General features: G+C 53.9%; 8 protein-coding genes across 8 annotated transcripts; 5 read left to right on the top strand and 3 right to left on the bottom strand.

Annotated features, from left to right (window-relative positions):
* Window positions 1–776: 776 nt before the first annotated feature.
* Window positions 777–2530, top strand: NCS57_00109500 (Tubulin alpha chain; the record flags this gene model as incomplete). Its single annotated transcript, XM_053051168.1, has 5 exons — window positions 777–788; window positions 987–1045; window positions 1119–1429; window positions 1497–2000; window positions 2055–2530. The coding sequence occupies 5 exons, from the start codon at window positions 777–779 to the stop codon at window positions 2528–2530; spliced, it is 1362 nt and encodes a 453-aa protein (XP_052919683.1).
* An 813-nt stretch (window positions 2531–3343) lies between these two features.
* On the bottom strand, window positions 3344–5225 carry NCS57_00109400 (Nucleolar protein 12; the record flags this gene model as incomplete). Its single annotated transcript, XM_053051167.1, has 4 exons — window positions 3344–3835; window positions 3896–5035; window positions 5089–5155; window positions 5215–5225. 4 exons carry the CDS (start codon window positions 5223–5225, stop codon window positions 3344–3346), a joined length of 1710 nt encoding a protein of 569 aa, XP_052919682.1.
* Window positions 5226–5910: 685 nt separating this feature from the next.
* On the top strand, window positions 5911–7999 carry NCS57_00109300 (uncharacterized protein; the record flags this gene model as incomplete). Its single annotated transcript, XM_053051166.1, has 3 exons — window positions 5911–7004; window positions 7053–7536; window positions 7592–7999. The coding sequence occupies 3 exons, from the start codon at window positions 5911–5913 to the stop codon at window positions 7997–7999; spliced, it is 1986 nt and encodes a 661-aa protein (XP_052919681.1).
* A 499-nt stretch (window positions 8000–8498) lies between these two features.
* Window positions 8499–8832, bottom strand: NCS57_00109200 (Cytochrome c oxidase assembly factor 3; the record flags this gene model as incomplete). Its single annotated transcript, XM_053051165.1, has 3 exons — window positions 8499–8587; window positions 8636–8760; window positions 8822–8832. 3 exons carry the CDS (start codon window positions 8830–8832, stop codon window positions 8499–8501), a joined length of 225 nt encoding a protein of 74 aa, XP_052919680.1.
* Window positions 8833–9482: 650 nt separating this feature from the next.
* On the top strand, window positions 9483–11854 carry NCS57_00109100 (SYMPK-PTA1-N domain-containing protein; the record flags this gene model as incomplete). The annotated part of the gene is made up of 5 exons (XM_053051164.1): window positions 9483–9817; window positions 9872–10037; window positions 10091–10218; window positions 10277–11679; window positions 11730–11854. 5 exons carry the CDS (start codon window positions 9483–9485, stop codon window positions 11852–11854), a joined length of 2157 nt encoding a protein of 718 aa, XP_052919679.1.
* A 1926-nt stretch (window positions 11855–13780) lies between these two features.
* Window positions 13781–15313, top strand: NCS57_00109000 (uncharacterized protein; the record flags this gene model as incomplete). Its single annotated transcript, XM_053051163.1, has 2 exons — window positions 13781–13835; window positions 14130–15313. 2 exons carry the CDS (start codon window positions 13781–13783, stop codon window positions 15311–15313), a joined length of 1239 nt encoding a protein of 412 aa, XP_052919678.1.
* Window positions 15314–17022: 1709 nt separating this feature from the next.
* Window positions 17023–20476, top strand: NCS57_00108900 (uncharacterized protein; the record flags this gene model as incomplete). Its single annotated transcript, XM_053051162.1, has 4 exons — window positions 17023–17124; window positions 17177–17734; window positions 17784–19900; window positions 19957–20476. The coding sequence occupies 4 exons, from the start codon at window positions 17023–17025 to the stop codon at window positions 20474–20476; spliced, it is 3297 nt and encodes a 1098-aa protein (XP_052919677.1).
* Window positions 20477–22659: 2183 nt separating this feature from the next.
* NCS57_00108800 (Zn(2)-C6 fungal-type domain-containing protein) lies at window positions 22660–25447 on the bottom strand (the record flags this gene model as incomplete). The annotated part of the gene is made up of 7 exons (XM_053051161.1): window positions 22660–23378; window positions 23471–23667; window positions 23717–23791; window positions 23850–23905; window positions 23960–24830; window positions 24960–25072; window positions 25358–25447. 7 exons carry the CDS (start codon window positions 25445–25447, stop codon window positions 22660–22662), a joined length of 2121 nt encoding a protein of 706 aa, XP_052919676.1.
* Between the last annotated feature and the right edge of the window lie 269 nt (window positions 25448–25716).

Below are 25716 nucleotides of genomic sequence, written 5' to 3'. Positions count from 1 at the left end.
GTTTAAGCTTCTGACAACTTTATGAATACTATTCTCAAGCTTACCTAGGAATAGGCAACCGTTTTGAAACCCAATAAAGTCAATTGAATATTGTCAGCTTTTAGAGACACCTAGATGGAAACATCACGTCATGTTGCCCGTTAAAGGTTGCCCTGGAACATCTTTGACAGGTGCCACGACACGGCGGATCAAGGGTCATTCTGTCGCCTCCAGGAGCACGGGGCAACTCAGCACAGCTTACCGATCTGTGCAGTAACTAGATACGGATACCTATGGAGCAGCTCGAGCCACCATCAGCCATTCGCATCAGCAACATTTGCCGGGGCAGAGAGGCCGTTGGTAGCATGTTAGCACCTCTGCTCGCACACCACACGAGCCGCCCCTGGCAAGGCAAAGTTGCAGTTCCCTCGCCCGCCAGGGGTCCCCATGCTGCGCTTTCAATTGGCGGTGAGGCACCACGGGGGTACATGGTGGCTGCGCGGGAATTGGCTGGCGCCAGAGGTACCCCGTGGGATAACCTGAGACGCTGGAGCTGCTTTTTTGGCGCGCGCGGCCCATGGTTTGTTTGTTGTCGACCCCGCCAATGCCCACCTCCTGCGGGCACCCACTCACCTACACCTACAGAACCTCCATCCCCAAACACCCGCCGGAAAATCATCACCACGCCCCCGTCTCCCCCTTCCCCTTCTCTTCCTCAAGCGCTGCGCGCGTATATCTCTCTCCCATTCCCCCAACTCCACCTCTGGTCGTAGCTCCCTTAGCTTCGTTCATACACAATGAAGGGCGAGGTAAGTTGCATTGCATCCATATGTTGTCGCCGTGAGACCGCTCCCTGCCAGCGAGCTCAGCTGCCAGCAGCAGCTTCCCGCTCCCGGCATGGCGTCGGCTGTTCCACTTGGTGTCCTCTGGCCGGGACCCCTATCGTCCACCAAGACCACCACCAAAAACGAAGCTCGCGATGCTGATGCTGATGCTCCGTGATCCAGATTCTTCACCTCCACCTGGGCCAGGCTGGTACCCAGCTCGGTAACTCTGCTTGGGAGCTGTACGTCCACCATCACCGCTACCGTCGCCATCGTTCGACCCCCGGCCCCGAAGCTGACCGATATCTTGAATAGCTACCTCCTCGAGCACGGCCTCGGCCCCGATGGTCGTCCCGACCCCAATGCTGGCGATATTGGTGAGGGAGGCTCCTTCGAGACCTTCTTCACCGAGACGAGCAGCGGCAAGCATGTTCCTCGCTCCATCTTTGTCGATCTCGACCCCTCTCCCATTGACGAGATCCGAACTGGTGGTTACCGCCAGCTCTTCCACCCCGAGCTGTTGATCAGCGGCAAGGAAGATGCTGCCAACAACTATGCTCGTGGCCACTACACCATTGGCAAGGAGATGGTCGACAATGTCATGGATCGCATCCGCCGCGTGGCTGGTGAGTTTCGCAAACCCTGAGGCTGCGCGCCTCACCCCTTGAAACCCCTGCTAAATCGAACGACCAGACAACTGCCACTCTCTCCAGGGCTTCCTTATCTTCCACTCCTTCGGCGGTGGTACCGGCTCCGGTTTCGGTGCTCTCCTCCTCGAGCGCCTCTCTACCGAGTACGGCAAGAAGTCTAAGCTCGAGTTCGCCGTCTACCCTGCTCCCCGAACCTCGACCGCCGTTGTTGAGCCCTACAACGCCGTTCTGTCGACTCACAGCACCATTGAGAACTCTGACTGCACGTTCCTCGTCGACAATGAGGCCGTCTACGACATTTGCCGTCGCAACCTCGATATCCCCCGTCCTTCGTACGAGCACCTGAACCGCCTGATCGCCCAGGTTGTCAGCTCCATCACCTCGTCTCTCCGATTCGACGGTGCTCTCAACGTCGATCTCAACGAGTTCCAGACCAACCTGGTTCCTTACCCTCGAATTCACTACCCCCTCATCAGCTACGCTCCTGTCATCTCCTCTGCCAAGAGCGAGCACGAGAGCTTCAAGGTCCACGACCTCACCTTCCAGTGTAAGTGATGATCGCAACTTGGTCATGAACGCCAATTGTGCTGACGTTTCCCAGGCTTCGAGCCCAACAACCAGATGGTGGTTTGCGACCCCCGAAACGGCAAGTACATGGCCGTCGCTCTCCTGTACCGTGGAGATGTTGTCCCCCGCGACTGCAACGCTGCCATTGCTGCCCTCAAGGCCAAGGCCTCATTCAACCTCGTCGAGTGGTGCCCTACTGGTTTCAAGCTTGGCATCAACTACCAGAAGCCCATGGCTGTTCCCGCGGCTCCCGAGGATGGTGGTCTTGCTTCCGTCAAGCGATCCGTTTCCATGCTTTCCAACACCACTGCCATCGCCGAGGCCTGGTCGCGTCTTGACTACAAGTTCGACCTCATGCACAGCAAGCGTGCCTTCGTCCACTGGTACGTCGGCGAGGGTATGGAGGAAGGCGAGTTCACCGAGGCCCGTGAAGATCTCGCTGCTCTGGAGAAGGATTACGAGGAGGTTGCTGCCGACTCGTTCGAGCCCGAGGAGGAGGTCGAGTACTAGACAGTTGCATCTTGGGACTGGCTTGTATAACCTCTTTCGACTTCTTTCAAGGCGTGTTGAAGCGATGGTCTTGCCAGGGCTCGCGCCTATGGCGATGCAATGTACAGAGAAGAGAGCTGTGGATTATGTTGATTAAGATTCCCGATATTTGTTGTTGGGTGGCACATGGAGGGGGGAAGGATGTGTTTACCACCAGACGCCAAAGTTTGGCTCAGGGTATCCCGCTAGCACGTGGTCTTTTTCTCTTGGAGCCAGGTCCTAATAGACGAGGTTATCCCTTGACGCAAGTTGGCACTTATTTCTGATAAAGCAGGCAAGTAAAATTGATGATATCTGTTTCTTCTTTAATGAGAGTAAATTGGAGTATCTCTTGACTTGATTGGTGTGAAATGTGGTTGTGCAGAGTTAATATGGTTGGTTTGGGGTATTCTACTAACAACCACAGAGTTGCCATCGTGTCGTTTGCTCAGCTATGTGCCAATGTGCTGTTAGTGATATACAACATTTCAGTTGAGGAAGCCATGTCAGCAACCATTTGGGTCACAATGCAATAAAAAAGATGCCCAGAATCGTAGCATTAAAAAAAAGCAAACTTGCTCAATATCCGAACTGAACTCGTGAGCTTGAGGAATATGTACTTCTATTTCATCTAAGCAACCTTTACGGCTGTGGCCAAAATTCACAGCACAACTTTTCCGATCCCCGTGCGGGCGCGGGGCCCTTCTCAAACATCCGCTTTCCGCACTCAAAGCCCACACGGCCGCTTCTCACCAACTACCCCATCCATGCGTCATCCGCTGTCGAGAATCAGCATCAGCTCTTCTTCTTCCACTCGGCAGCTCTCCTAGCGCTTCGATTTTGCGGCTTGCCTCCCTTGGCCTTGGGCTTGCTCTTGTTCTTGCCCTTCTTGCCAAACTTGAGGTCCTTGGGCAGAGCGTCCCTGGATGTGGCACGTCGGCCTTCAAAGATGACCTGTTCTGGGGTCTTGATCTCGTCAAGGGGGTTAGGAACCTCTTCGGAAGAGCCCTTTGAGGGACGCTTTCCGTGACGCTGCTGGATGGCGGCGGAGCGGCCGAGGAGCTTGCTTGTGCGGCCAGCCATGGACTGCTCTTCAGGTGTCGCCTTGGGCTTGTACTTCATGCTCTTGGGTGCGCCGTTGGTGGCCACAGCCTTGGCCTTGGCTCGCTCCTGAGCGAGGGCCGTCTTGCGAGGATCCTTGGCTCGAGTAACACGCAGCTTGCGGGGGAGCATGGGCGGGAACTTCTTGTCATCAAGGAGCAGTGCGGCCTCGACATCATTGGCGTCCTACAAATCTTGTTAGCCCTTGTTTCATCCGTGTAAGTGGCAAACTTTGCGGAGACTTACATAAAACTGCACATAGGCGATGCCCTTGCCCACGCGAGTCTTGGAGTCTCGGACAACTCGGACATTTTCGACCCTGCCCTGAGTGCTAAAGGTGCGCCATAGGCCCTCCTCAACATCGGACGGAGTCTTGTTTCGCTTCTTCTGTGTAGTATCTCCGTCGGCGTTGGTGGCGAGGATAGTCTCATCATCAACGAATCCCAAGTTGCCAACAAACACGCATCGGCGGTGGTCTGTGGGACTGGGGTGAGCAACACTGTCCACCCTCAGGTGTCGGTCAAGCACCTGGGTGCCATTGAGCTTTGCGACGGCCTCCCGGGCAGCCGCGATAGTCGAGTACACGACATAGGCATTGGCCGACTTGGTTGTGGCGTCCATCAGCGACTTGGTGATGTAGGCCGCACGCTTTGGCAGAGAGCCGCCTGCGAATGCGACAGAGCGGAAGCGAATGGACTCAATGGTCTGCGGTGGAGATGCATCCTTTTCCAAGATGGAAGAGAGATGGGCCATGAGTGTCTTCTTGGCCGTCTTGGAGGATATAGCTTCGGTGGAAACGTTGGCAAGGAAGACTGTCCGAGCTGCCTTTTCCAGATCCGAGGACTTGTCTTCCTTGGCCAGTGTCTCGTGGACGGGGATGTCGCTCTCGTCGCCGCTGGCGTCGTCGTCCTCACCCTCAGCCTTCTCACCGTCTTCTTTTGAGCCATCGTTCTTCTGTCGCTTGCCCGCACGCTCAGCCTCCTCCTCTGCAGCAACTTTGCTCAGGTAGTTGCCCTCGAGGTCGTCATTATCATTCTTGCGCTTTCGTTTCCGGTCCTTCTTTTCTTTGCCTTCGGCGGCATCGATAATAGCATCGAGTTCGGCTGGCGCATCTGTCATGGGCTCGTCTGCACTCTCTGCGTCGTCTTCATCCCCTTCGCTGTCCTCTTGCTCTTCAGCCTCGGAGTCTTGCTCATCCTCGTCCTCATCCTCATCATCCTCCCCATAGCTCAGCTCCTCACTGATTTCCGAAAGCACTTCGTCGTCCTCGTCGTCTTCTTCACCGTTCTCCTCCTCCAAGACTACCTTTGGTTGGGGTGCTTCTCGCGGCTTCTGTTCCAACAATGCCGAGTATCTTGACTTGGCGGGAGCCTTGGTAGGACCAGCCTATAATTGATTAGCCAGGAGGGCAGAGAAGACAACAATGTCGCAAAACTTACGCTGGCCGCAAACAGAGCGTCGAGTGTGGGGTCCACAGCCTTGGAAGAGGCCGTCAAGCCCTTTGTGCTGCTTCAGTCAGGATTTTCCATTGTTTGCACGAGACGAGCAATGGTAGAAGAACTCACCGTTTAGCCATGATTTCAGAGACTTGTTTCTGACAGAATCGGCCAACTCGCTAACCTGCTGCAAAAAAAAGTGCCAGCCTCTGGATCGCGACTGGAAAAAGGCACAGAAAAAGTCCAGCTCCAGAGGGTCCACATGAACCTCTGGGTGGGCGTGGATTTGGAGTGCGCCGGAAGCCTTGCTGGCCGGAACAATGCGTCATTGGTCTGAGCCGGGTGCTCCATCATGGCACACCCCCCGAGGCCAGTTTCTGCCGCGGATGACCGCTTTTGCCCCGTCATTCTCAGCCCGCTCTCGGTTTTCCTCTGGCGACTGGCGCAGGCCCTGGCCCCCCAGCGCAAACCGGCACCGTCCACCGTCCATCTCCGTCCTCTCTCTGTCCCCTCCTCTCAACTCAACCGTCCGTCACCGGAAGCCCTTGGCCTTGTCAGCACCTCTCGCGTCTTCCATGCCGCAGCAGGACAAAGGCTGTTTCAATCAGCTTCGCTTTAGCTCGGCTTTGCCTCTTCAAGTCCACCCTTCACGACACCCGATCCCCAATCACCCAGCTGCCGTTCCTCATCACTCGTCTCCACGGTCGCGCTGCTCCGACCTACCTGCCGATCACCACCACCACTCTTCTGCACTCGATACTGCAAGCCTACCTACTCTCTCCATTGAGCAAGGCCATAGACACGTCATCGCGTCTTTCAACAACCATGGCGGCGACCGCTACCGCGCCCCCGCCCCTCTCCTCACCTGCAGTTGGGGTTGTTGATCATGAGGACAGCAACATCTCCAGTCCCCTCAGCGAGGTTGACACCAAGGACGACAACGACGAGGACATTGAACACATGCATCTTGACAATGACGACGAAGACAGCACCAGGCCGACCCCCAAGAAGAAGCCTCATGCCACCTCCGATTCTGACAGCGTCCTCTCCGATGCCCACACCTCGGACGGCAACGATACTGAAGCAGAGACTGAGCGGCTCTACGACACCCCGAGGCACCAGCGACAGAGGGACGTCGTTGTGGATCAATTCAACGAGGGCCAAGTCTTTGAACACACCCCGAGCAAGCTCCGAAGAACCGCCAACCTAGACGACCATCACGACGACGAATCCACCATGGGAGACGACGCCTCTATAGGCTCTCCAACAATCGGAATAGAATCCCCATCGAAACCTGCGACAAAGCATGACGCGGCATTGGAAGATGACCATAAGAATGACTCCCAAGACCGCAAGCGAAAGCGCTCACCAGCCGCCGATCAGTCAGAAACCGAGCAGCCACTTAGGAAGCGGACCAGCTCGGTCCCAGTGGCCGATGCAGAGACTCCCCAGCAAGCTGAGGATACGGTCATGCACGAAGATGAACCAACCCCAGCCAACGAAAGCAGCGGTACGCAAACCCCTGCTGAAGAGGTAGATGTCTCTCCACGAAAGAAGTCCACAACTCGCGAGGATGGAGCGGTAGAGCGCACAACTCGCGCGACAAAGAAGGGCACGCGCGGATCAAAACGCAAAGTGGCAGCCGCCGCGGAGGCCGATCATGATACAGACAATGGCAGCCATGACGGGGCCCGTGATAGTGCTCGGGGGACTGATGTAGAGCAACATGGAGAGGAGCTGGAGGCTGATGCGGACGAAGAGGTTGATGCAGCTACTGCGCACGATGAAGAGAGTAAGGATCGCCCGGCCAACACTCCCAACTCGGTTGACCATACTCACCCAACGACAGTGGAGCGAAAACACGCCGCGTTTAAAGATTGGACACATATCGAGGAGATGTTTGGGGTATTCAGAGACAGGTAGGCCTCGGTTCATCATCTTTGGTAGATGGCGCTGACACCATCCAGACTGTACAAGGACCGGCTTCAACGACTCGAGGAAGAGGAGCAATCCCTCATCGCCAGTGTCCCAACGCATCCCGAGTACCTTAACATGAAGCAGTGTCTGGATGACCGGTTGGAGCAGAAGCTCCGAGAGATCAACAATGAGCTCGAATATCGCGTCAAGGCACATGAGAGGCGCGCAGTTGCTCAGCGAGCTCAAGTTTGGGGTCAATACTATCAGGCGGTACGAGAGAAGCGAGAAAAGACGCTGGAAGCTCTCAACCAGGAGTGGTACGACATTCAAACAGCGAGGCGAAGCGCGCATAGCCTGCAAGATTGCGGCCTGCTCTTCCCCAAGGATCCTGCCCAGCGAGTACGGAATGCCATTGCCTACAACACCGAGGTTTCGACTCTGGCCAGCATTGCCAAGTATGAAGGATTCCCTGCAGGGCCAGAAATGACGGGAGCGTCCCCCTCGGAACTTGATGATGACCTGGCTGCTATTGAGGTATGTTGACAAAGTCAGGTCAACTCCCCGAGACTGCTGAGCTGACTTGTGTAAGCGAGCCAAACGAGCCCGGCAAAAGCCACCACCACAGCGACGCGAAGAGTACTATACGCCGCCATTCGATCGCCTTGGCCCAGCGGGTGAGCAATTCCTCCGGGAAACGCCTTGGGCCAACCCAAACCACCTAGCCCACAAGATATATCCAACACCAGTGGCAACGGTCGAGGGACAAGTGGAGAATGCGGCCAGTCGCGCAGTACCGCAGGGCCAGATCCCGGCAGCAGCGGATATCAAGTCCAACCTGAACGCCGCTCATCCTAAGCAACATTCACCTTCATTGCCAAACCGGTTGTCAGAATCCCCCGAGCTGACACGGACAATGATCAACTCAGCTCATAACCCAATGAAACGGGTTGGCAGCCTCTCGAGTGTAAGCCGAGGATCGAAAGCAGCCGCAGCTTGAGCAATTGATTGCACAGACCAGTGCATTTCAGGTCATCCCTATTATAGGACTTGTTAGGAAAGGATGGAGTATATTGCTTTTGTACTCGTTTTGTGATACCCATGGAAAACAATCGGCCGAAGCTCGGATGTATTCGATTTTCCTTTTTCTGTCTGGACTCGAACATGGTTAGAGCATTGGGTGTGTCTACGGTGGACAGCGCGGTTCTTTTGATGACGGTTGGAGAGGGGCAGAATCTTGGTTGCAGCGGGCGAGGGCTCGCGGGCTTCAAGACTTATTGTACAATGGTGATCATTTATTCATACATGTTGCGCAGAAGAGTTCGCCAACGTGTTGTACAGGCAGGCTCTGGGGTTATAACAGGCGTTCTGTGTGGCAGGTAGCATGAATGACATAGCTGCTTTGGTGTTCTTCCTCCTTTTAACTTCTCCAATGCTTTGATTCGCAACCTTGATCTAAGAGATGATTCCCCAGGCGTGCGGCCTATCATATGTAGAATTTACTTGGAAGAGGCGGGTTTCCGAGGCTCATCAGGGACCTTGACATCTTCAAAGTTGTCCTGGCCAACGGCGTTGAGGGTATAGTAATCTAGGCAGTGTAAGCGCGTGGCGGTAGCATGGAGGCGGCTCGTCGTACAGATGGTTCCGACAACGGTCAAGAGGCCAAGACCGGTGACGGCGTTCTTGAAAAGATAAGGTCGTCGGGCTCGAACGAGGGCAGGGCCTTGTCGCAGGCGGCGATCGTAGTATGTCGATTGCGGGCTGGTTCGGAGGTCATGATCAGTCCACTATGCACAACTATGTAGAACCTAGATGAACGAACCTGGGAGGCATTTTGGAGATGGTAAATATTAGCACGAGAATGAATCAAGAGCAGAGAAAGTAGAAGCCGGACAAATTGACAATTGCTGGGATTATCAGTCGGCACTTCAAATGGGTGTCGATGCGCCAGAGTCACTTCAGTGGAAGATCTTTGCGGCTGAACCTCGGCTGGAGGCACGCCTGTCGTGACGTCTGAGGTACCTTTCCTCTGGTGGAGCTAAAGCGTGCGTTGCAAGGGTCTGTTCCACGTCCCGTCTTCTTTACTTCCCGCGTCGTCGCCAAAACTTGGAGCCCAGCTTCTGCATACATTATTCGCCCTTTGTCACAAAGACAACGACGCGCAGCGCACGCCCAGGAAGCTGGTGCGCCTCGAATTAAAAGCCTTGCGACACCGGATATTCGATACTGGACCTCTGTTTCCGTCTTTGCTGATGCTGGGCCTTTGATGCGGAGGATGCCAAAAAGTACACAACTGGCAAGCTCAGCAGCCTAGTCGCGCGACCACCCTCCAAGAGCCGCATTGCCATCCTCACAGCTGCCGCCGCTGCTACCATCGCCCGCTCCTCTTCAACTCATGGTATCCTTTTCGTCCAGTCATAGCTAGACCTTTGGTTCTCTCCCTGCTACCATCCTTGCCGATCGAAGACATTCAGTAAACAACCATGGCGGCGAACCTGTCAGTGTCGGACCAGATCCGGCAGCTCAACGATGCCCGAAAGCTCGTCCTGGGAGACGTCAAATACTATCCAAGTATCGTCAGAGGAATCCTCCCCATCATTGGACCGAACGCGGCGATCGAACTTCGACGATGGGGCGCCGAATTCCTCGCCGAGGCCTTTGCGACGCCAGCGCTGCCGAACGGAGAGAAGGAGACGATGCAGCCCTACGTATTGGCGACACTAGAATCGATGATCGAGAATGATCGAGAAGACCCCCAAGTCATCCGGAGCGTGATCCAGTGCGCCGCCAGCATCTATCCGCTAGCGTTGAGGTGGATGTACGTCCGCACTCCCTAACCTTGTACAGGTTGAGACTAATTTTTGCGATGCAGCATAAATAACAGCTACGATACAATTACGTGGCAGAGAATGGTGGCAATCAAGCAGAAGATTTTACGGATATGGGACAACGCAGCCCCTTCCGTGAGGATCTGCTGCATAAAGTTTGCGCAACGTGTGGTTTTGGCGCAGAGTGTCGCTTCTGGTGCTGAGCTCAGAGTATGGCTTCTAGAGACTGGTTCGCACAGGATATCGCTAACGCATAATACCAGTATGGTGGCACTCTCGATGTCTCCTTGGACAAAGTCCCCCCGGGCCACCAGTCCCTCGACCCCCGGAATTTGGAGGCAGAAGCATCAGGGCTCCTGGACCGAATGCTTATAGTGCTTCAAGAGAGCAGGTGAGAGTGACGGTAACACAGACTCCGGTCTCGGCAGCTGACTCGTTGTGATCGGTAGTGATGCATTGGTCGTAGATGCGACGCTCAATTGCTTGTCTATTCTCGTGAGAACGCGCCCGGCAACCTCGAATCGAGTTGTCAATGCTCTTCTCAACTTCAACCCCCTCAAGCTCGCAAACTCACCCCTCACACCCAAAACTCGCGTCATGATGAAATCGATGGAGAAGACAAGTCGACTGCTCTTGATCCACCTGATGAAGCGAGATCCTCACAACCCCATGACGCCCAGGATTCAGCAGCACGTAGAGCGTATGATGCGCACCATGGCTGAGATATTCGACGACTCGGGAAGGAAACGGCCTCTCGCGGCACAGCACCATGACGGATATGATGCTAAACGACAACGGCTGACTCCCGCCCAGATCCAGGTGCCCCCGCTGGGTCCTGGCACGCACAGCCTGGCAGATGTGTTCACATTGATCGATAATGACGCTCTAAGGAACTTTGACATCTTCCAGGTCCCTGCACCCATGGTGGCCAAGATCGCAGTCACGACGCTTGCGAGTATCGATCAGCAAGTGTTGGCCAAGGCGGTTGATGGTATCCGTGGACGTCTAGACGCCCTTGCCAGTGCTCCAGCTCCCGAACTGAACCCCAATACCGCCCCGTTGGGTGTGGATGAAGACGACGACGACTACGAGCCCGACTTTTACCAGGCTGAGGATACAGAACAGATCCTCAACAAGCTAGATAGCGCTCCTGTTCACGATGCGTCGTCAGGTCTAGAGGACAGCCTTGCTTTGAAGTCGTTCCACCTTCACCAACCCCAGGCACTGACACCGGAAACGGCTCTAACAGCGGGTAACGGGACCGTGACGCGGGTGATTGAGATGATGAAATCTTTAGAGGATCCCTCAAAGAAGAGCAAGGCTGGCTTCAGTAGGCTAGCTGCCAGCTCTGGAAACCGAGACTCGTGGATGACGATACTGGCACGACTGGCGACGCGGTCAGTGGCTGGCCTCGAGGGAGTATCTGTGAAGGACGAGGGTGACCCATCAGCACCGCAATCCCTCAGCAGTAACATCCGCGACGTGCTTTATGCCTACGTGATGGAAGACTTCCGGAAACACATCGATGTGGCAGTTTCGTGGCTGTGTGAAGAATGGTACAACGACAAGCTACAGCAGAAGTCAGGCGGCGATCGACTGCTGCACTACGAAAAGTGCTGCCTGCGGCTGATTGATGGGTTCTTGCCATATCTGAACGCCCAGGACAAGGTGCTCACGCGATTCCTGAGCGAGATTCCGGAGCTGAACCGGAATATTCTATCTCGGGTGAAGCACATGTGTCGCGATCCCAGCATTGTGCAGTTGGCCCTAACAAGCCTGCTCTACTTGGTCATGATGCGACCGCCTATCAAGGAAATTGCTCTGGATACGGTGCAAGATATTTGGACCGAGTGTAAGTTAAACCTGTATCCCGTTTAGTGGTATATGCTGACTTGTGTCTAGTCGAGGAGGCGAGGCCTATGGCGGGCAAGTATCTGTCCAAGTATCGGCCTGCTTTCATGGAGGCAGGACGGGAGGCAGCTGGCGACAATGCTGGGCAGGCGACAGCACCAGCCATCGCAGCTTGAAGCCCTCTGGCCTGAAACAGCCATGGCGTAAGATGGGGAAATTTGGCGACGAAAGTGCAAGGCAGCCGCGAATGATGCTTTCGGATTGTATTAAAATGTAAAGGCTACAGACGACGGAGTTGGGTGGTCATGACGAGCGGCTTGTGGTGGGAACACGGCTCGCTTTCGGAACGCCCATACGGATGGATACACATCAACTATAAACAAAGAGGGCGGGCCGTCGAAAACTGGCCCGAAAACAAGGGCATTCATTGGGAGGCGTTTTAAGGGGCAATGTTGCGATGCTGCACACACATAACATAGGCTGGGTCTAGAGATGATGGACAGGGAACAGCCAGATACCTCACTGTCGGGCTGTATGATTATTGTATCAAGTGGCTGCAAAAGAATTGAACCAGGGGCGAGCATCTTTCGATGCAAGCCGAGCACGGATACGTGATGGATGTGAATGGATGCGGGCACAGATCAGGGGTATTGATGTGTATCACGACATGGATGAGATGAGTGTGAGCAAATAACAGTGGAAGAATTGACGGGCTCTGAAGCCTAGTTGTCATAATTGGCGTGACGTTTCTATTCTCAGAAGCGGATGGCTGAACGAATGGTTCTCAAGGCCTCGCTGGGGATGAAGCGAGCAGAGATAACAAAGAGATAATGCATACGAGACGTGTAAATAAAACCTTGGCGTTCAGAATGGAGTTCAGCAAGGCTGACAGCTCGTCGTAATGTGATGCGTATTAGCAGCCTAGGCTCCAAGAAATGCAATTTAGGGATCAGGCGTTGGGACGTTGACGGGAACAGGAATGTAGGCCATGATGGGTGGCGGGTTGAAGCCTCGACAGAAGGGTCCATTATCGTCATGCCGCTTCCTTGACGAATTCAAGCCTATCTCTTAGTGACGGTTCAGCCTCAACTGGGCATTCCTGGAATTCCTATCTGAAAGCGCATGAGAGGTGAGATTCCTCGTGCTTGACTATGATACAAGGCCTTGGCGGCCGAGCCGGGTCATGCCCTCCAGGCCGGGACCCCCCTGCAGGCTCACCGGAGCATCCTGGGTCTTCACGGGCGCTTTTCCCAAGGGTTCCATTCAGGTCGTAAACATGGGTTGCGTGTTTTGGGAAATCCCGTCATGCCCCGGAATCTCATGTTGCTGTGGCATCAGCGTCTAGAGTTTCAACCTGAAGGTCCGTGACGTCCACCGGCCCCAGGGCGGGATTGATTAGCTATTCTATTCGTGCTGCTCATGCTCATGCTCATGCTCAAATCTTACATTCTCTCTTCCTTCATCTTCCATCCCCGGTCGCAGTTAGCACGGCATACGCATATTTGCTTCTTCTGCTTCATCTCGCGATTTCCGCCCACTGACAAAACCTGGCCGATCAATCTCTACGACCCGGACCTCCCATTAAACAGGAGTCAAAAAGAGCCGTGAGCGGGCCCCCCGGAGCGAGCGTCCGTCAAACCAGTTTTATTGCGGGATTGGATACGGATCATCCTCCACTTACCCGTCGATCCATCCAACGCGGCGTCCTTCCAACGGCGGGCGGCGGTGACGGCAGAACGGGGGACCAGCGGGAGAGCCACAGCGAGCGGGAGCCAACCCAAGATTGAACGCCAACGCCAACGCCAGTCAGCGTAACCCAGCCAGAGGCCCGAACTAACAGCCCAGGCATAAGCCCAGCCATCCCTCCCTCCCTTGAGAAAAAAAAAAACAAAGAAAAAAAAAAGAGGCGAAGGCTGTGCGTGTGTTTACTTTACTTGGCTTGCCGATTAATCTATTGTGCTGCACTGGTCGACGCTTACGCCGGGGAGAAGCTTGCTTGCTTGCTTGCTTGTCCAATCCTCCTCCCTTTTTCGCAACTTTACCCAACAACAACAAACATCAACATCAACAGCCACCCCCCTTCCGCCTCTTGTCCCGGTGCAATGCGGAATCGCCTGCACAAAAAGGAATTTTCCATTCACAAGGACGCTGTCAACGGTACGTATGTACGCATACCGCACAAAGGATGCTCTGCTCAGATAGAGTCAACCTACCTATCTACGAATATTCAGCTGCATCTCTTGATGCTGCCCCATCTTTGAAACAGCTCCCCACATCTTGACGGGGCGCATCTGCATTCCCTCCGTCCCGTCCTGCCCGTCCAATGTCTTCTCACCCTCAGCCCTCAGCCTCACTCACTCACTTAACTCCCGCAAAAACTCTTTCCACTCCTCCGCATGAATGTCGGCCGTCGAAAAAAAAACTTGCGCTAATCTCACCCACTCTCTCCAGCCGCCGCCTCTCTCGCCGCCAGATTCACCGAACTACATGCTCCCGCCGAGAAGGAAAAGACCTTGACGCCTGCCTCCACCGGCTCCATCAACAGCATGAAAGGCCGGAGCCCCGCGACCTACAAGCCGGCAGTCGCCAGGTCGAGCACTATCCGGAGCGTACCCAGCTTCGAGGGTTCCGAGTCAAGCCCCGACAGCAAGCACAGCGCCTTTTCGAGTAGCGTCAACAGCACCGCCAGCGCCATGTCCAACAACCCCGAGCCGAACCACCACGCCCAGACCCCCGTCAAGGCCAAGGCCGATCCAAACAACACATCAACGACACCCTCTCGCTGGAGCACAGGCGCACCTCGAGTGGTAGAACCTACCCCGGAACCAGATCATTCCACAATGTCAGACGGACCCGAACACGCGGACGGTCAATGGGACTCGACGATTGGCAAGGCGGGTTTGGGCAAGACTGGGCGTGTTATCAACAAGCTCGTCAGCGACAATGAATCCCTCAAGCGAGATATCCAGATCGAGCGCCTGAAAGCCGACGAGGCCAAGCAGGCCGCAAAGTTGGTCGAGGACAAGATGGAGCGCATCGTCAGCGACTATGAGAGCCGGCTCCTCGAAGCCAACGTCACAAAGACTCTGCTAGCCCGCAAGGAACGCCAGGTCGAATCGCTAACAGCCACCGTCGACCTCGAAAAGAAAAAGACGGTCAGCGCCCTAGAGCGGGAAAGGAACTGGAAGGACGAAATGGAGAAGACAAGGAAGGAGACGACAGTCCAGGTGGAAGAGGCAACAAATTATGCACAGCTGATGGAAGGCCGATACAACGCCATTTCTTCACACTGGCGGGATCAAGGCGACGAGGTGAAGCGGGCCGTTTCCAAAATGAAGACCGAGATCGATCAACTAAACGAAGAGCGACGGAAAGACGACGATAAGATACAGACACTAAAGGACCTCTGCGACCAACAAGACAGCAACATCAAGCAGCTTCGACATGAAAAGGAAGAAATCGCCCGCATGTTTGAAGAGTACAAGAAGGCTCAAGAGGACGCGCTCAAGGACATCAAGACCAACGCAAGGAAGCGAGAGGATGAGCAGGAGCGCCTATTAGAGCAGTCCAGGGAGGCACTCGCCAAGCTAAAGTGGGCGTTGAACGTCAAGGAGAACGTCAAAGGCGCGCAATGATTTCAGCCCCGCGCATGTCGTGAGGGGCCAGCCTCTCGTTTCCACTCAATACTCGGACCAGGTCGAACAAAGAGGTTGACTTGACCTCTTACTGAACCCGACTGCTCCGAGGCTCTATCAGCACCCATCTCGTCCTGCCGCTTACTCCAGTTACCCTCTCTCCTCTTGATGTTTCATCAACAGCTCCTCGATTTCACGTCTACGAACACTGTCACGACCACTGCTGCCTTGATACCACTCATTGTATACCTTGTTGTTGCTGTTTGCTTCTTTCTTCACTTCAGATAGATGGACTGGACATTTACCTACTGGATATGGCTTTGTTTTTCTCCCCAGTCTCACCACGACTCGCCCTTGGGGCCTTGGGGTCGGCAGGGATAGGCGCTACTGGCGTTGGGCGTGCCTCTCTGGCACTGGAAGTTTGGTGCCACTCTGCTCAGCTCAGGTGGCTCGTTGAATTCGGAAATTGCCCTACTATGAGGGAAACGGACTCGGGAAAATAGAAAAAGAATGGAACCTGGGATTTTCTTAGAGGCGGCTGATAAGAGGGACAGCCCAAGGCAAAGGCAAAGGGTTAAGCCAGCTTTTCTTGTCCTTGGGAAAACGTGGGATACCCAAGCAGCCAATGAATATATTATTTGGGCTCGTATTGCTTTCGGATCCATGCACGTCAAAGCTGGTTGTCCTTCTTTGTTTGCAAGAATGCTCGCGAGCCCGTTCACAAGTTGAGACCAGCTCATCAACCCCCAATGACCCAACCCGCCCAGTCTATAAGAACTTTATCACAACCATAGTAATAATAATACTTAGAAGAGATGAGATTTTCCTGTTATGCTAGCTTCTATGAGATACCTACCTTATCTTTACTTCTTTATCGGTCAGTGATTCACTGCCATAGCTCCTTAATTCACAGTCGTGAGGGCCGATGCCGCACGGTCTACCAGTGTTTGTCACTTGCCAACAACTGCTCGCGGGAAGGTGCATAGGAGAAGAATCCGATGTGCCTTCCTTCTTTCTAACCGCCTGGTCAGGTACCCCTCCTTCTTTAGTTTCTGATCTTGTTGTGAGAAATCTCTGCTTTCTCCTAAACACCTCCCATCACGAACCCAGGCCCATCAACAAAAAGGACTACTTTCCACCGAGTTCTTTACATCGCGAGGTATTAAGTCTTAAGGCACATTCTGTAGTTTTCTAGACCCTCCTCCGAGGGTAGTTCTTTTCTTCTGCCTTATTACCCCCGTACCGTTGGCTCTGCCGGCCGCGACCCCCCCCCGCCTCGATCATATCGACAAGACCTTCAAGCCTTAACTCACGAACAAGCGGCCGCGATACCACAACCTTGAACATCACGTGGTTAATTCTCCTTGCCAGATTTATTCTATTCGCGAGACCTGGATCCTCGTGCTGCCTTATCCGACCGAGCGACCCGCGGCCGCTTTCGCCTTACCTTCTCGGACTCGTTACCACGCCGCATCTCAGGTAGCGCTGCGACAGGGAGGGTGGTCATGCTATTTGCTACCGTCTTTTAGATTTCTTGTAACATTTGATTTCATCTGTGGCAAATGAGTGTTTCCCGTATCTTGCCTGTTTACTAAGGTATGTTGATCTACGCGGTTCTCAATTCTCAAAAGATGTCGCGAACGTACTAACACTACTGCTTGAGAAACCCACCTAGGATCGGCATTCCAATCAAGGATGCAATAGTAACCATGGCAGGCTTTATCGAATTTTACATCTCATGCAACCCTCCGTTGTTACCTGAAGGAGTCTCCTTGGTCATGACAGATCTGCAAGACTCTCTGGGCCCCTCGGTAAGTTGAGCGTGAAAAGTAAACGGTTTGGCTCTAATACATTGCTGTGCAGAAAGTCCTCGAGATTCTCTATGACCCCCAAGTACCGTGGTTCAAGGTCATCGCCTATGTCGAATACCAAGCCGAGATACTCCGATGGATGCAGTCTCGGTTGGAACAGCTACTCGAAGAAGAAGCCGGTGCCATTGACCAAGACGCTGATCAAGAGGATGAGCTTGACATTGGGGGATCCAAGGTTCAGCCAGACGTCGAGGTCCTGGCAGACAAGCCTCACATTGTTTCATGGCCAGTGTACTCTGAGGGATTGGAGGCCAGCGTGGGAAAATACGACACCTTCCGATTCCCTCAGCACATCCAAGAACTCCCCCACAAAACAGTATGGAGAGGCCTCGAATGTGTTGAAGGGGCTACCATCTCAGATTTGACTTCCAAGTTCGACATCTTATGGCCGGCCTTGGACTCCAGGGCCAGTTTGCGGAAGCTTGAAGATCCTGGGAATCTTCAGGTGACATACAACTGCACCGAGACTCTGGCCTATATTGGAACCGAAAGCGATGCACAGTCCCTGGAAACCGCGATACGGAAGCTTGACACGCTCCTGAGCTTCATGGTAATTCTCGACTTCTTCCTATCTCATACAGGATTTCTAACAATCTCAGGATGCCCCCTTCACCAAGGAATCGCATCTGATACTCGCAGAAGCGGCACGCCCATTTCGAGTTTCATACCAGTGTCTAACACATACCGGTCTTTCGAACTTGACATACATGGACCCCACCATCACTTTCGGAGCTGATCAAGAGCGCAAGCTGATCGAAGGAGCCGCATCTTTGAGAGTTGTAACAGCAGATGCCAGGGGCCGCTTGAGTCTCGACCCGACCGTGTACCCTTTGGAGCACAAATTAGCCAAAGACCTAAAGCTCGGATTCAGTCCGTTTGTTCACTATGAGTACACGAACAAACGCCCCAATATTTCAGCTTCAACAGAGATTCGGAGTATCCATCAGACCCGTCGACAGCAGCAGGTGCTCAAGAAAACCGCACAGCCCTCACCGCATACCGTCAAGACACCCAAAGAAACGAGCAGAATCTCCAAGAGACTTGCTAACATCAAGAACGAAGGATACGAACCCAAGATACTCAGTTCCGCGACCGGCAAGAACAAAGTACAGAAAGAGACTGGGTTGGAGGGAATTCTCTTCTCAGAATTACGTGGCGATTCCTGGCAGGGCTCAAGGTCACCACTTCCAACCGAAACTTCAGTGGCAAACTGGATCGACGGCATCGAGCTTAATTACGCTAAAGGGAGTCTGGAACTGATCCCCGGCCTTTCAGAGGGAAATGAAGTTCAGCATGATACCACCCCTGATATGACTGCCTCGGCCATGACGCTCGCTGGTGGTGCTCTTCTTGACCTGAGATCAGAAGATCTTCAAACTGGTCTCGAACAAACTCCCAAAAACAGCGAGACACAGCACTTGGAACTGCTCAATTTTGAAGAAACGGTTCCCTCTCGTCAACCTGTTGGTGCTCGGACACCAAGGCTGAGGCCCGGGGACGATTATATCCCAAATCTATTGGATTCGGAGTCCCCTGTCAAGGAATTCCATGGGATGTTTGCTCCTGTTGACCCCTTTACCCTCGCGATGGAGACTGGCCTAAATCAAGGTGGCAACACATGTGAGAAACAAAAAACATTGCCGCCAGGAGAGAGTTTGATGGACTATCTCGACTGCCATGTCCACACACCTGCCCTAATGGATTCCATGGACAGATGCAAGCAAAACTCTCAGTCCGGGAAGGAAAACAAGTCGGCAGCGGGTCACAGTTCCGGCGTGGTATTTAGAAAGCAGGAAGACGCTACCAAAGAATTCTTCCAGACCATGAGGCAAAAAGCGGCCTCCCGTCCTACCTGGGCCAGTATCGCTTCGAAGGAGAAACCTGCGGAAGGGCAAAACGAGGAGGCTCCTTTTGGCCCAAACGTTCGAGTTTCGACTGTCCCGGCGATTCCCAAGCCAGCAGGTTCAGAGAAGGAGAATCACACTCGTGTCAACGCCATGGGATCTCAAACCTTTGTGGAAAATGAGCCTCCATCCCAAAACGATGATCCATCTAGAGGAATGAGCCTGGGGTTGGCGACAGTTTCGAGAGATACCAGCCTACGGGTCAGTGCCACGCGAGCTGTCCCAGGGATGGACCTGGTGACTCCAGATTTCATGGAAGGCATCGAAGTGGTTGCAAAGGCTGAAGGAAAACTTCAGGAACTGGTAAGGATTCTACAAGTCACGCCTGGTCTGGTTCGTCTAGAAGCAAAGTTTGGCAGGGTGTGCTTCAAGAATCAGCCGCCATCCTTGGTCAACATTGGGCAAGGTCCTGCTTGGTCGTCAGAATCAGTGTTGGACAGACTCAACAGCAACGAACATGAGAGTCAGGGCACCGTTGGCTTCTACACGATTCTGACGACCAATGGCGCGGAAGCTGATCTGCTTTCGCAGCTGACTGCTGGTAAGACTTCATGGGTGCTCAGCGAAAAACAGGTCTACTATGAAATCGTCTGCAAATCTCACGACGGGGCGACTTCCCTTGTGGTCAAGGTGGACGCCGATACCTTTGAGTACGAATGCCTCCCCGCAACTCAGGAGCTGTCTCATCTGTATGTTCACTGCGCCAGACGGGCTTGGGACGTCAAATTTGCGATTAGCCGGGTGGACATGGAGGCGGTACCTGAAGCCTTCAAGCTCTTTGCGAGGTCATTGGTTCACTCAATGAGCATCTCGTAAGTCGTGGGAGCCTTGTTCGAACAATCTGACTATTAGACTAACTCTTATCGAGGACAAAGAACACAGGGGAGATCGAAATCGAGGCCGACCAGGATGCTAGGCTTGGATGGCAAATTGAGAGAATCAACATTCGACATTTGGCAAAGTATCAGAATGGGCCCAAGGGCCGCAGCTGCTTGACAATCACAATGACACGTATCGTCAAGAAGTTTGCAAACGCGTCAAACAAGCACAAGACCAAATTCCGAGGTCAAACAGTTCCTACGACGCCACCTGGAAAGGGATCACCTACACAGTGGTTCGAGGCTCACATTTCGTCTACGCGGGCAGAGGAACTCTTTGAGGAAAACTTGGGCCTGGTGTTTGGGGAAAGAACGCATTGGACGGTCGAAAAGCTCATGGAAGATGGTGTTTTGTCGGCTCTCTGCGAGCCCGCGTTGAGAATGGTGACAAAAATGGACCATATCGGCGAGTCAAACAGCACCTCGCAGGGCTTTCGGACGACTGGAGGGCAGGCCTATGGCACGATTGACAGTACTAGAGACGGGAAGCAAGAGTACCAGTTCTGGTAAAGAATGAATGGATGGGATGGAGTGGAGGTTTGTGAGAGGGTGTAGGGTGGAAGTGGGACACGAGGGTATGCGAGTTGTTTGTTGATTGTGTATGGAATGGTTTTATGGGATGTGCGAACTGGTTGATTTGATTTGGTTTGGCGGGTACGAAAAGGAAATTGACAACTGGTCGAGGCATGAGCTTGATTAAGCTTGTCTCGTCATGAAAGATATGATGGTCCGTGTTTAGAGACACAGGGAGGGATCAGATAGACGAGTTAGAAAATATCATGATCCTTGTTAGAGATCCCCTCAGTACGTAGCGCCAAGTAACTACTCGGTAAATACCAGCCGTTTGATTTAATTAATGATGACGCTGATTGAGCCCATTTGGGTAAATATCGATGCAGAAGAAAATGCGCAGGTGTTGAATGATTGATAATCAAGTCTTTATCACTCAGTTTCTCGTTTGAGTTGGTCCATTGATGCTGCTGCACAAATGATACTACGCCGCACACAAGCTGCGGCCCGACCGCTCCACGCGAAGCAGCGGTGACGTTGTAAGGGCATGATGATGTATCTCTGTGAGAGCATCAACTGTGTGAGCGATAACTTGATGCATGCAGATAGGATCCATTGTATGACAGGGTGGTGGACTCTCTGTTGCTTTTTTGCGGTGAAGCCGAGATGATGGGTTCTTGCAGAAGAAACTCGGGTCCGAGGTTCAAGTTTACTGCCCGCAGCTTTAGTTATTGGCACCCTTAAACATCAGCTTCTGACACCATGTTTCACAAAAAAAAAAATCCTATCGGCCGAGCCGAATGATGGGATGGCCCACTGATGCACCTCATGTCAACTACCGCAGGGCGCCGCCTCCGCCTCCGCCTCCGCCGCCGGACAATAAAATCCCACGCTCAAACGGCCATCCCCCACCTGCCCCCGGCCCGTGCCGTCGGTTTCGCCGTTTTCGGGCGCCACGAGGGATTGGGGATGCGAGGAAACAAAACGGGCTTTAAATGACGTGGGAACGGACGTACTGGTAGTAATGTTTCGAATGTAAGTGCTGTTACGTAGTGGCTGCTTAGCCCTACGCCCGTGTTTGTTATTCCACCAACTAAGTTAACTTGGAGAGCTAGCAAGCAAGCTCCCGGCTTGAAAGCTGGACGCCGCCCGCCGCTAACGGACCCGGGCGTGGCTCCTCGGGGAGTCGGCCGACGAAGGTGTCTCGGGACGGGTAGGTCTACGGATGACTTTGGGGCCAGTGATTTTAATTCAACATTTGGAGAGCGAGTAGCTTGACATTATGCCAGATTTGACAAGACTACCTTCATTACTGTACAATCCCAGTCACAGTGCATTATATAGTGTACATCGACCCATGCTTGGACTGTGTGTCGCCTGTCAACCCATTCCCCATTCCGTTCCCTTCCGTGCCCGACATTCTCAACCCTCTGGCGAATGACTGTTCCTACCTAACATACCGTCCAGGGATGGGAGCTCGTATCCAAGCATCACCCATTCAATTGTTGGTCGAGTTATTGATAACCCAGACATGCACTCTCGACCTCTCACCTCCTGGTCGCCTGCCCCCCCTTCATCGTCGTCTCGTGTCTTTGCGTGTCTTGCCTGGGCCGCGTCGGCCAATGAGCTTGCTACAATCCGTGATCTTCATCGACCCCAAATCTTATCGTGATCGGTTCGCTGCCCATAAATCGGTCCCAGGGAGTGCATTGGCTCGCATCAGCCAGCCTCTTGGAACCAGCCTTGTCCGCTCATATTGCCATCCAGACGAGACCCTGAGCCAATGTGACCGGTTTGATCGGCAGCAGCCAAGACAATGTTGAGACGAGGGAAATGAAGAGAGAGCGCGTGTCAAGGATGCCCTCCTACCCATGGCGGGAAAATCAAATGCAGTAGGTGAGTGGGCGTGTGTAGGTTGGGTATCAATACTAGATTCTTTCAGAGCCTGTCCCCCCTTGACGTGATCAACATGGCTTCGTCCAAACGCCTCTATAATCTTTCAACTGTCTCAAACAAACTTTTGAGCACCCAAAGATGACGCTTGGTCTCCAAGGCTGAAAAAATCATGCCACGCTTCGCCGAAACCCACCATGTCAAGCGCAGAAACCCATTAGTCTTCCACCCGTTGCTGCCCCCACTGTTGCAGCCTCTAGATCATACCCTCCTCTTCCTCCTCCTCCTCCTCAGTCGTCCAGTCGGTAGATCAAGCGAATGATATTCCAGCACCAGTTCGCCGTCGAGTCTATCTTCTTCATGTCGCGTAGCCAATCTAGATATGCGTTCACACTCTCGGTAGCTTCCACGTCGAAGCGTTGCCCGCAAAGCGACGACCGAATTCGTAGCAGCATCGGGTGCTGCTGCGATAGATGCAGAAGGATGAGAATGCCAAACAGGTTCTGTGACCAGAAGAAGGTGGTCGGCACCAGCCTCTTGTTGGTGCACGGCGGTGACAGGGCAATCGGCCACTTGAGCGACGCCTTGAGACACTCTGCCGCACCTTCGGCGTCTTCGCGCGTCAAGCTCTCTGGATGGTGGAGAGCTTTGAACACGCATGGTCGGTAGATGAGATACTTGTTGTAGTAATATCGGGTTCGGAGGAGTGCCACCTGGATATCGGCGGCGTATGGGTAGCTCGCAGGGGGTGCGTCGAGGTCAGGGGTAAACATGTACGTGCTCTGCAGAGGCTGACCAGTGTAGACAGCGCCGAAGGCATCGTGCGAGGGGTCCGAGAAACCCATCGACTGATTCAAGCTGTCTTGCCATCGAAGGTGGCCTGGGAGCATACCCCGCCATTGGTCAAGTTGTGCGTCAAGTTGCTTCATCAGGGCTGGGCTACCGCTGCTAGACGACCCTGTAAAAGACCCAAAACCTGGCAGAGGAAGAGCCGAGCTCATACCAAATGCTGAGACGTGTTAGCATCACTGGTCACTATCACGGGGTTGAGGCGTATCCTGAAAGAACTACTAGCCACAGCTAGACCTCCTGGTCACTAACCCTTACTGAGAGTCGAGTGGAAACTCGCAGAAAGCCTCCGCAAGACAATCTGTGATGCAAAGTGTTCCTGAAAATGGGTTGCCTGGTTGCCAATATAGTCGTCGTCGGTGATAGGCCCGCTAAAGTCTGGGAGGCCGATGCCATCGTCCAGCTTCTCCAGTCCAGTCAGGGGCAGCCCAAACTCCATATGAAAACATCTGTATGGGCCATCAGCACAGAACGTCCGAACGCAACCAGTCTTCATACGTTTCCATGATGGAGCAATGCCAAAATATCCGCTTAATCAAATCTGCTCGAGGGCCATGAAGCTCGTTGGGTTTGCTATGTCTGTTAGTATGTCCTAGTGTGCACCGACCTGCTTTTGAATGGGGGTTCAAACCTTGTTATCAAAGCCTGGCAAGCCAAGGATGCGTACACTGTCATCCTCCAACACTCCTGGGGAACAAGTTAGCACAACATTGTCCAGCCTGGCCGAGTATCAGCACTTACTAGGGCCTGTCCGCAGCTCTGGTGGTACAGAGCCGCCAGAGCAAACATCTGAATATTCTCCAGGCTGACCTCGCTAAGTGCGAACCCCATTCGTTTTCTTGCTTCGTTAAAGTACCCGAGGCCAGGCGGCCGATCAATAGTCCCCCCCTTGATCCCCGATGGACGTTGTTTGTATGCCGATATCGGAACTTCAGAAGTCGTGAGCGCCACCTCTCCGAGGGCAAGGACGAGTAGTACAAGCGACGAGATGGCTCCTTCCTGAAACCCATTGTTGAGGATGGATGTGAGTGTGTTGGAGTTGAACCATTGCCGGTCCATGATGGGGTGGAGGAAGTTGATGACATCAAAGTAGCCCTTGCTGAGCCGTTGCATCGTCTCCCAGTCGACACTGGGAGGGCTGAGGTTGAGAGCTGACGGAGACCCCGTGAGCTGCAGAGGCACCTGAAGGCTGGCGTTTCCTGAAAGGCCCACTGGCTGAAGGCCCTCTGAGGGGAGAGCGATGCTTGAGTCACGGAGCCCCCTTGGGAGCGCGGGAATATCGTGCTCGCCCAGTGGCGATGGGGGCTTTTGGCCGAGGCTCTCGAACATCTGGCGCATGACAGGCCACTCCAGCATCCTGGACACTGAAGAGTCATAGCGATAGCCTCCCCCTTGGTGGGAAGGCGTCGGGCTCGTTGAGGGGAGAGATGCCCCCGGAAGAGGATCTTGGGTTTCGGGGTCCACCAGAAGCGGCGTGCTCGCGGGATAGGCGGTTGCCGGCTGCGAAGTGCTAAAGAGGGGAGGAGTCGTGGTTTCTCTGAGGCCCAAGTTGTCTATCTTGGACTCGACAGTTTTGAGGCGGTCTAGGATCTCAACCAAGGTCTTGTCCTTCCTGCATGCAGAGTTTAGCACACTTGAGCAGCCAGTGGTGGACGGCGGCCGAGAAAACAACGGCATCGCGGTGGAATGGCCATGCTCGGCTCCCATGCCGTTTTGCCAGGCTCTTTTTCATAAGACATACTTTGTGGGTTGAGGTTCTCGGTATCGGCAGTCAAGCTTGAATCTCTGACACGTACCACATTTTGGCCTCTGTTCATCACATCTCTGCTTTCGGTTGCGGCACGTCTCACAGGCCTAGAGGCACATCAGCTACAGCTCGGATCGACTTGATGGAGATGTACATCTCCAGCGGATGGAGCAAAGACAGGCGATGCAGGGGCAGATGGGAGTTGTTGGCATCCATGGAGAGCAGAAGGGGACAACACTGGGGGGATCCTGTCCTGCCCTGCGATGGCCCCATGGATGAGGGGAGCGGTAGCCAGGATCTTCAACAGGGAACAGAACAAAGACATCCATCAAGAGACGGGTAGAATGAATGAATGAACCAGATGCTCAGAGACGGGCAAATCTTCAACGTACCTGAGCTGCAATGGCGCCGCGTTCTTTCCGACTGGTTTGCGACCCAGGCCCGGGTGAGACGTTGCTGGATGATGGTGGCCCAGCGTCCATAGTGGGATGGAAGGGGCAGCTTTCTGACCGTATGCTCACATGTGAGTGCGACGAGAGAGGAATTGGGAAAACAGCAGCTCTAAAAAGCTCTCTAAGATGACTGTAATTCCCAGGTGTAATCGGTAGGCTCCATTGGGCAGGGCGCCCCGAGGCGAAAGAAAAGGTGGTTGAGCGTTGAGCTCAGGTGGCCCCGTCCAGGGAGCGGCGATGTGCGACGCTTCGCAAGCGGACAGGCCAGGCGAGGGTGAGAATAAAATAGGAGGGGCAGG

This window comes from Fusarium keratoplasticum, chromosome 1 (assembly GCF_025433545.1).
Source record: "Fusarium keratoplasticum isolate Fu6.1 chromosome 1, whole genome shotgun sequence".
In the NCBI taxonomy this organism is placed as follows: Eukaryota; Fungi; Ascomycota; class Sordariomycetes; order Hypocreales; family Nectriaceae; genus Fusarium; species Fusarium keratoplasticum.
This window is presented reverse-complemented; position numbering and strand designations above follow the sequence as displayed.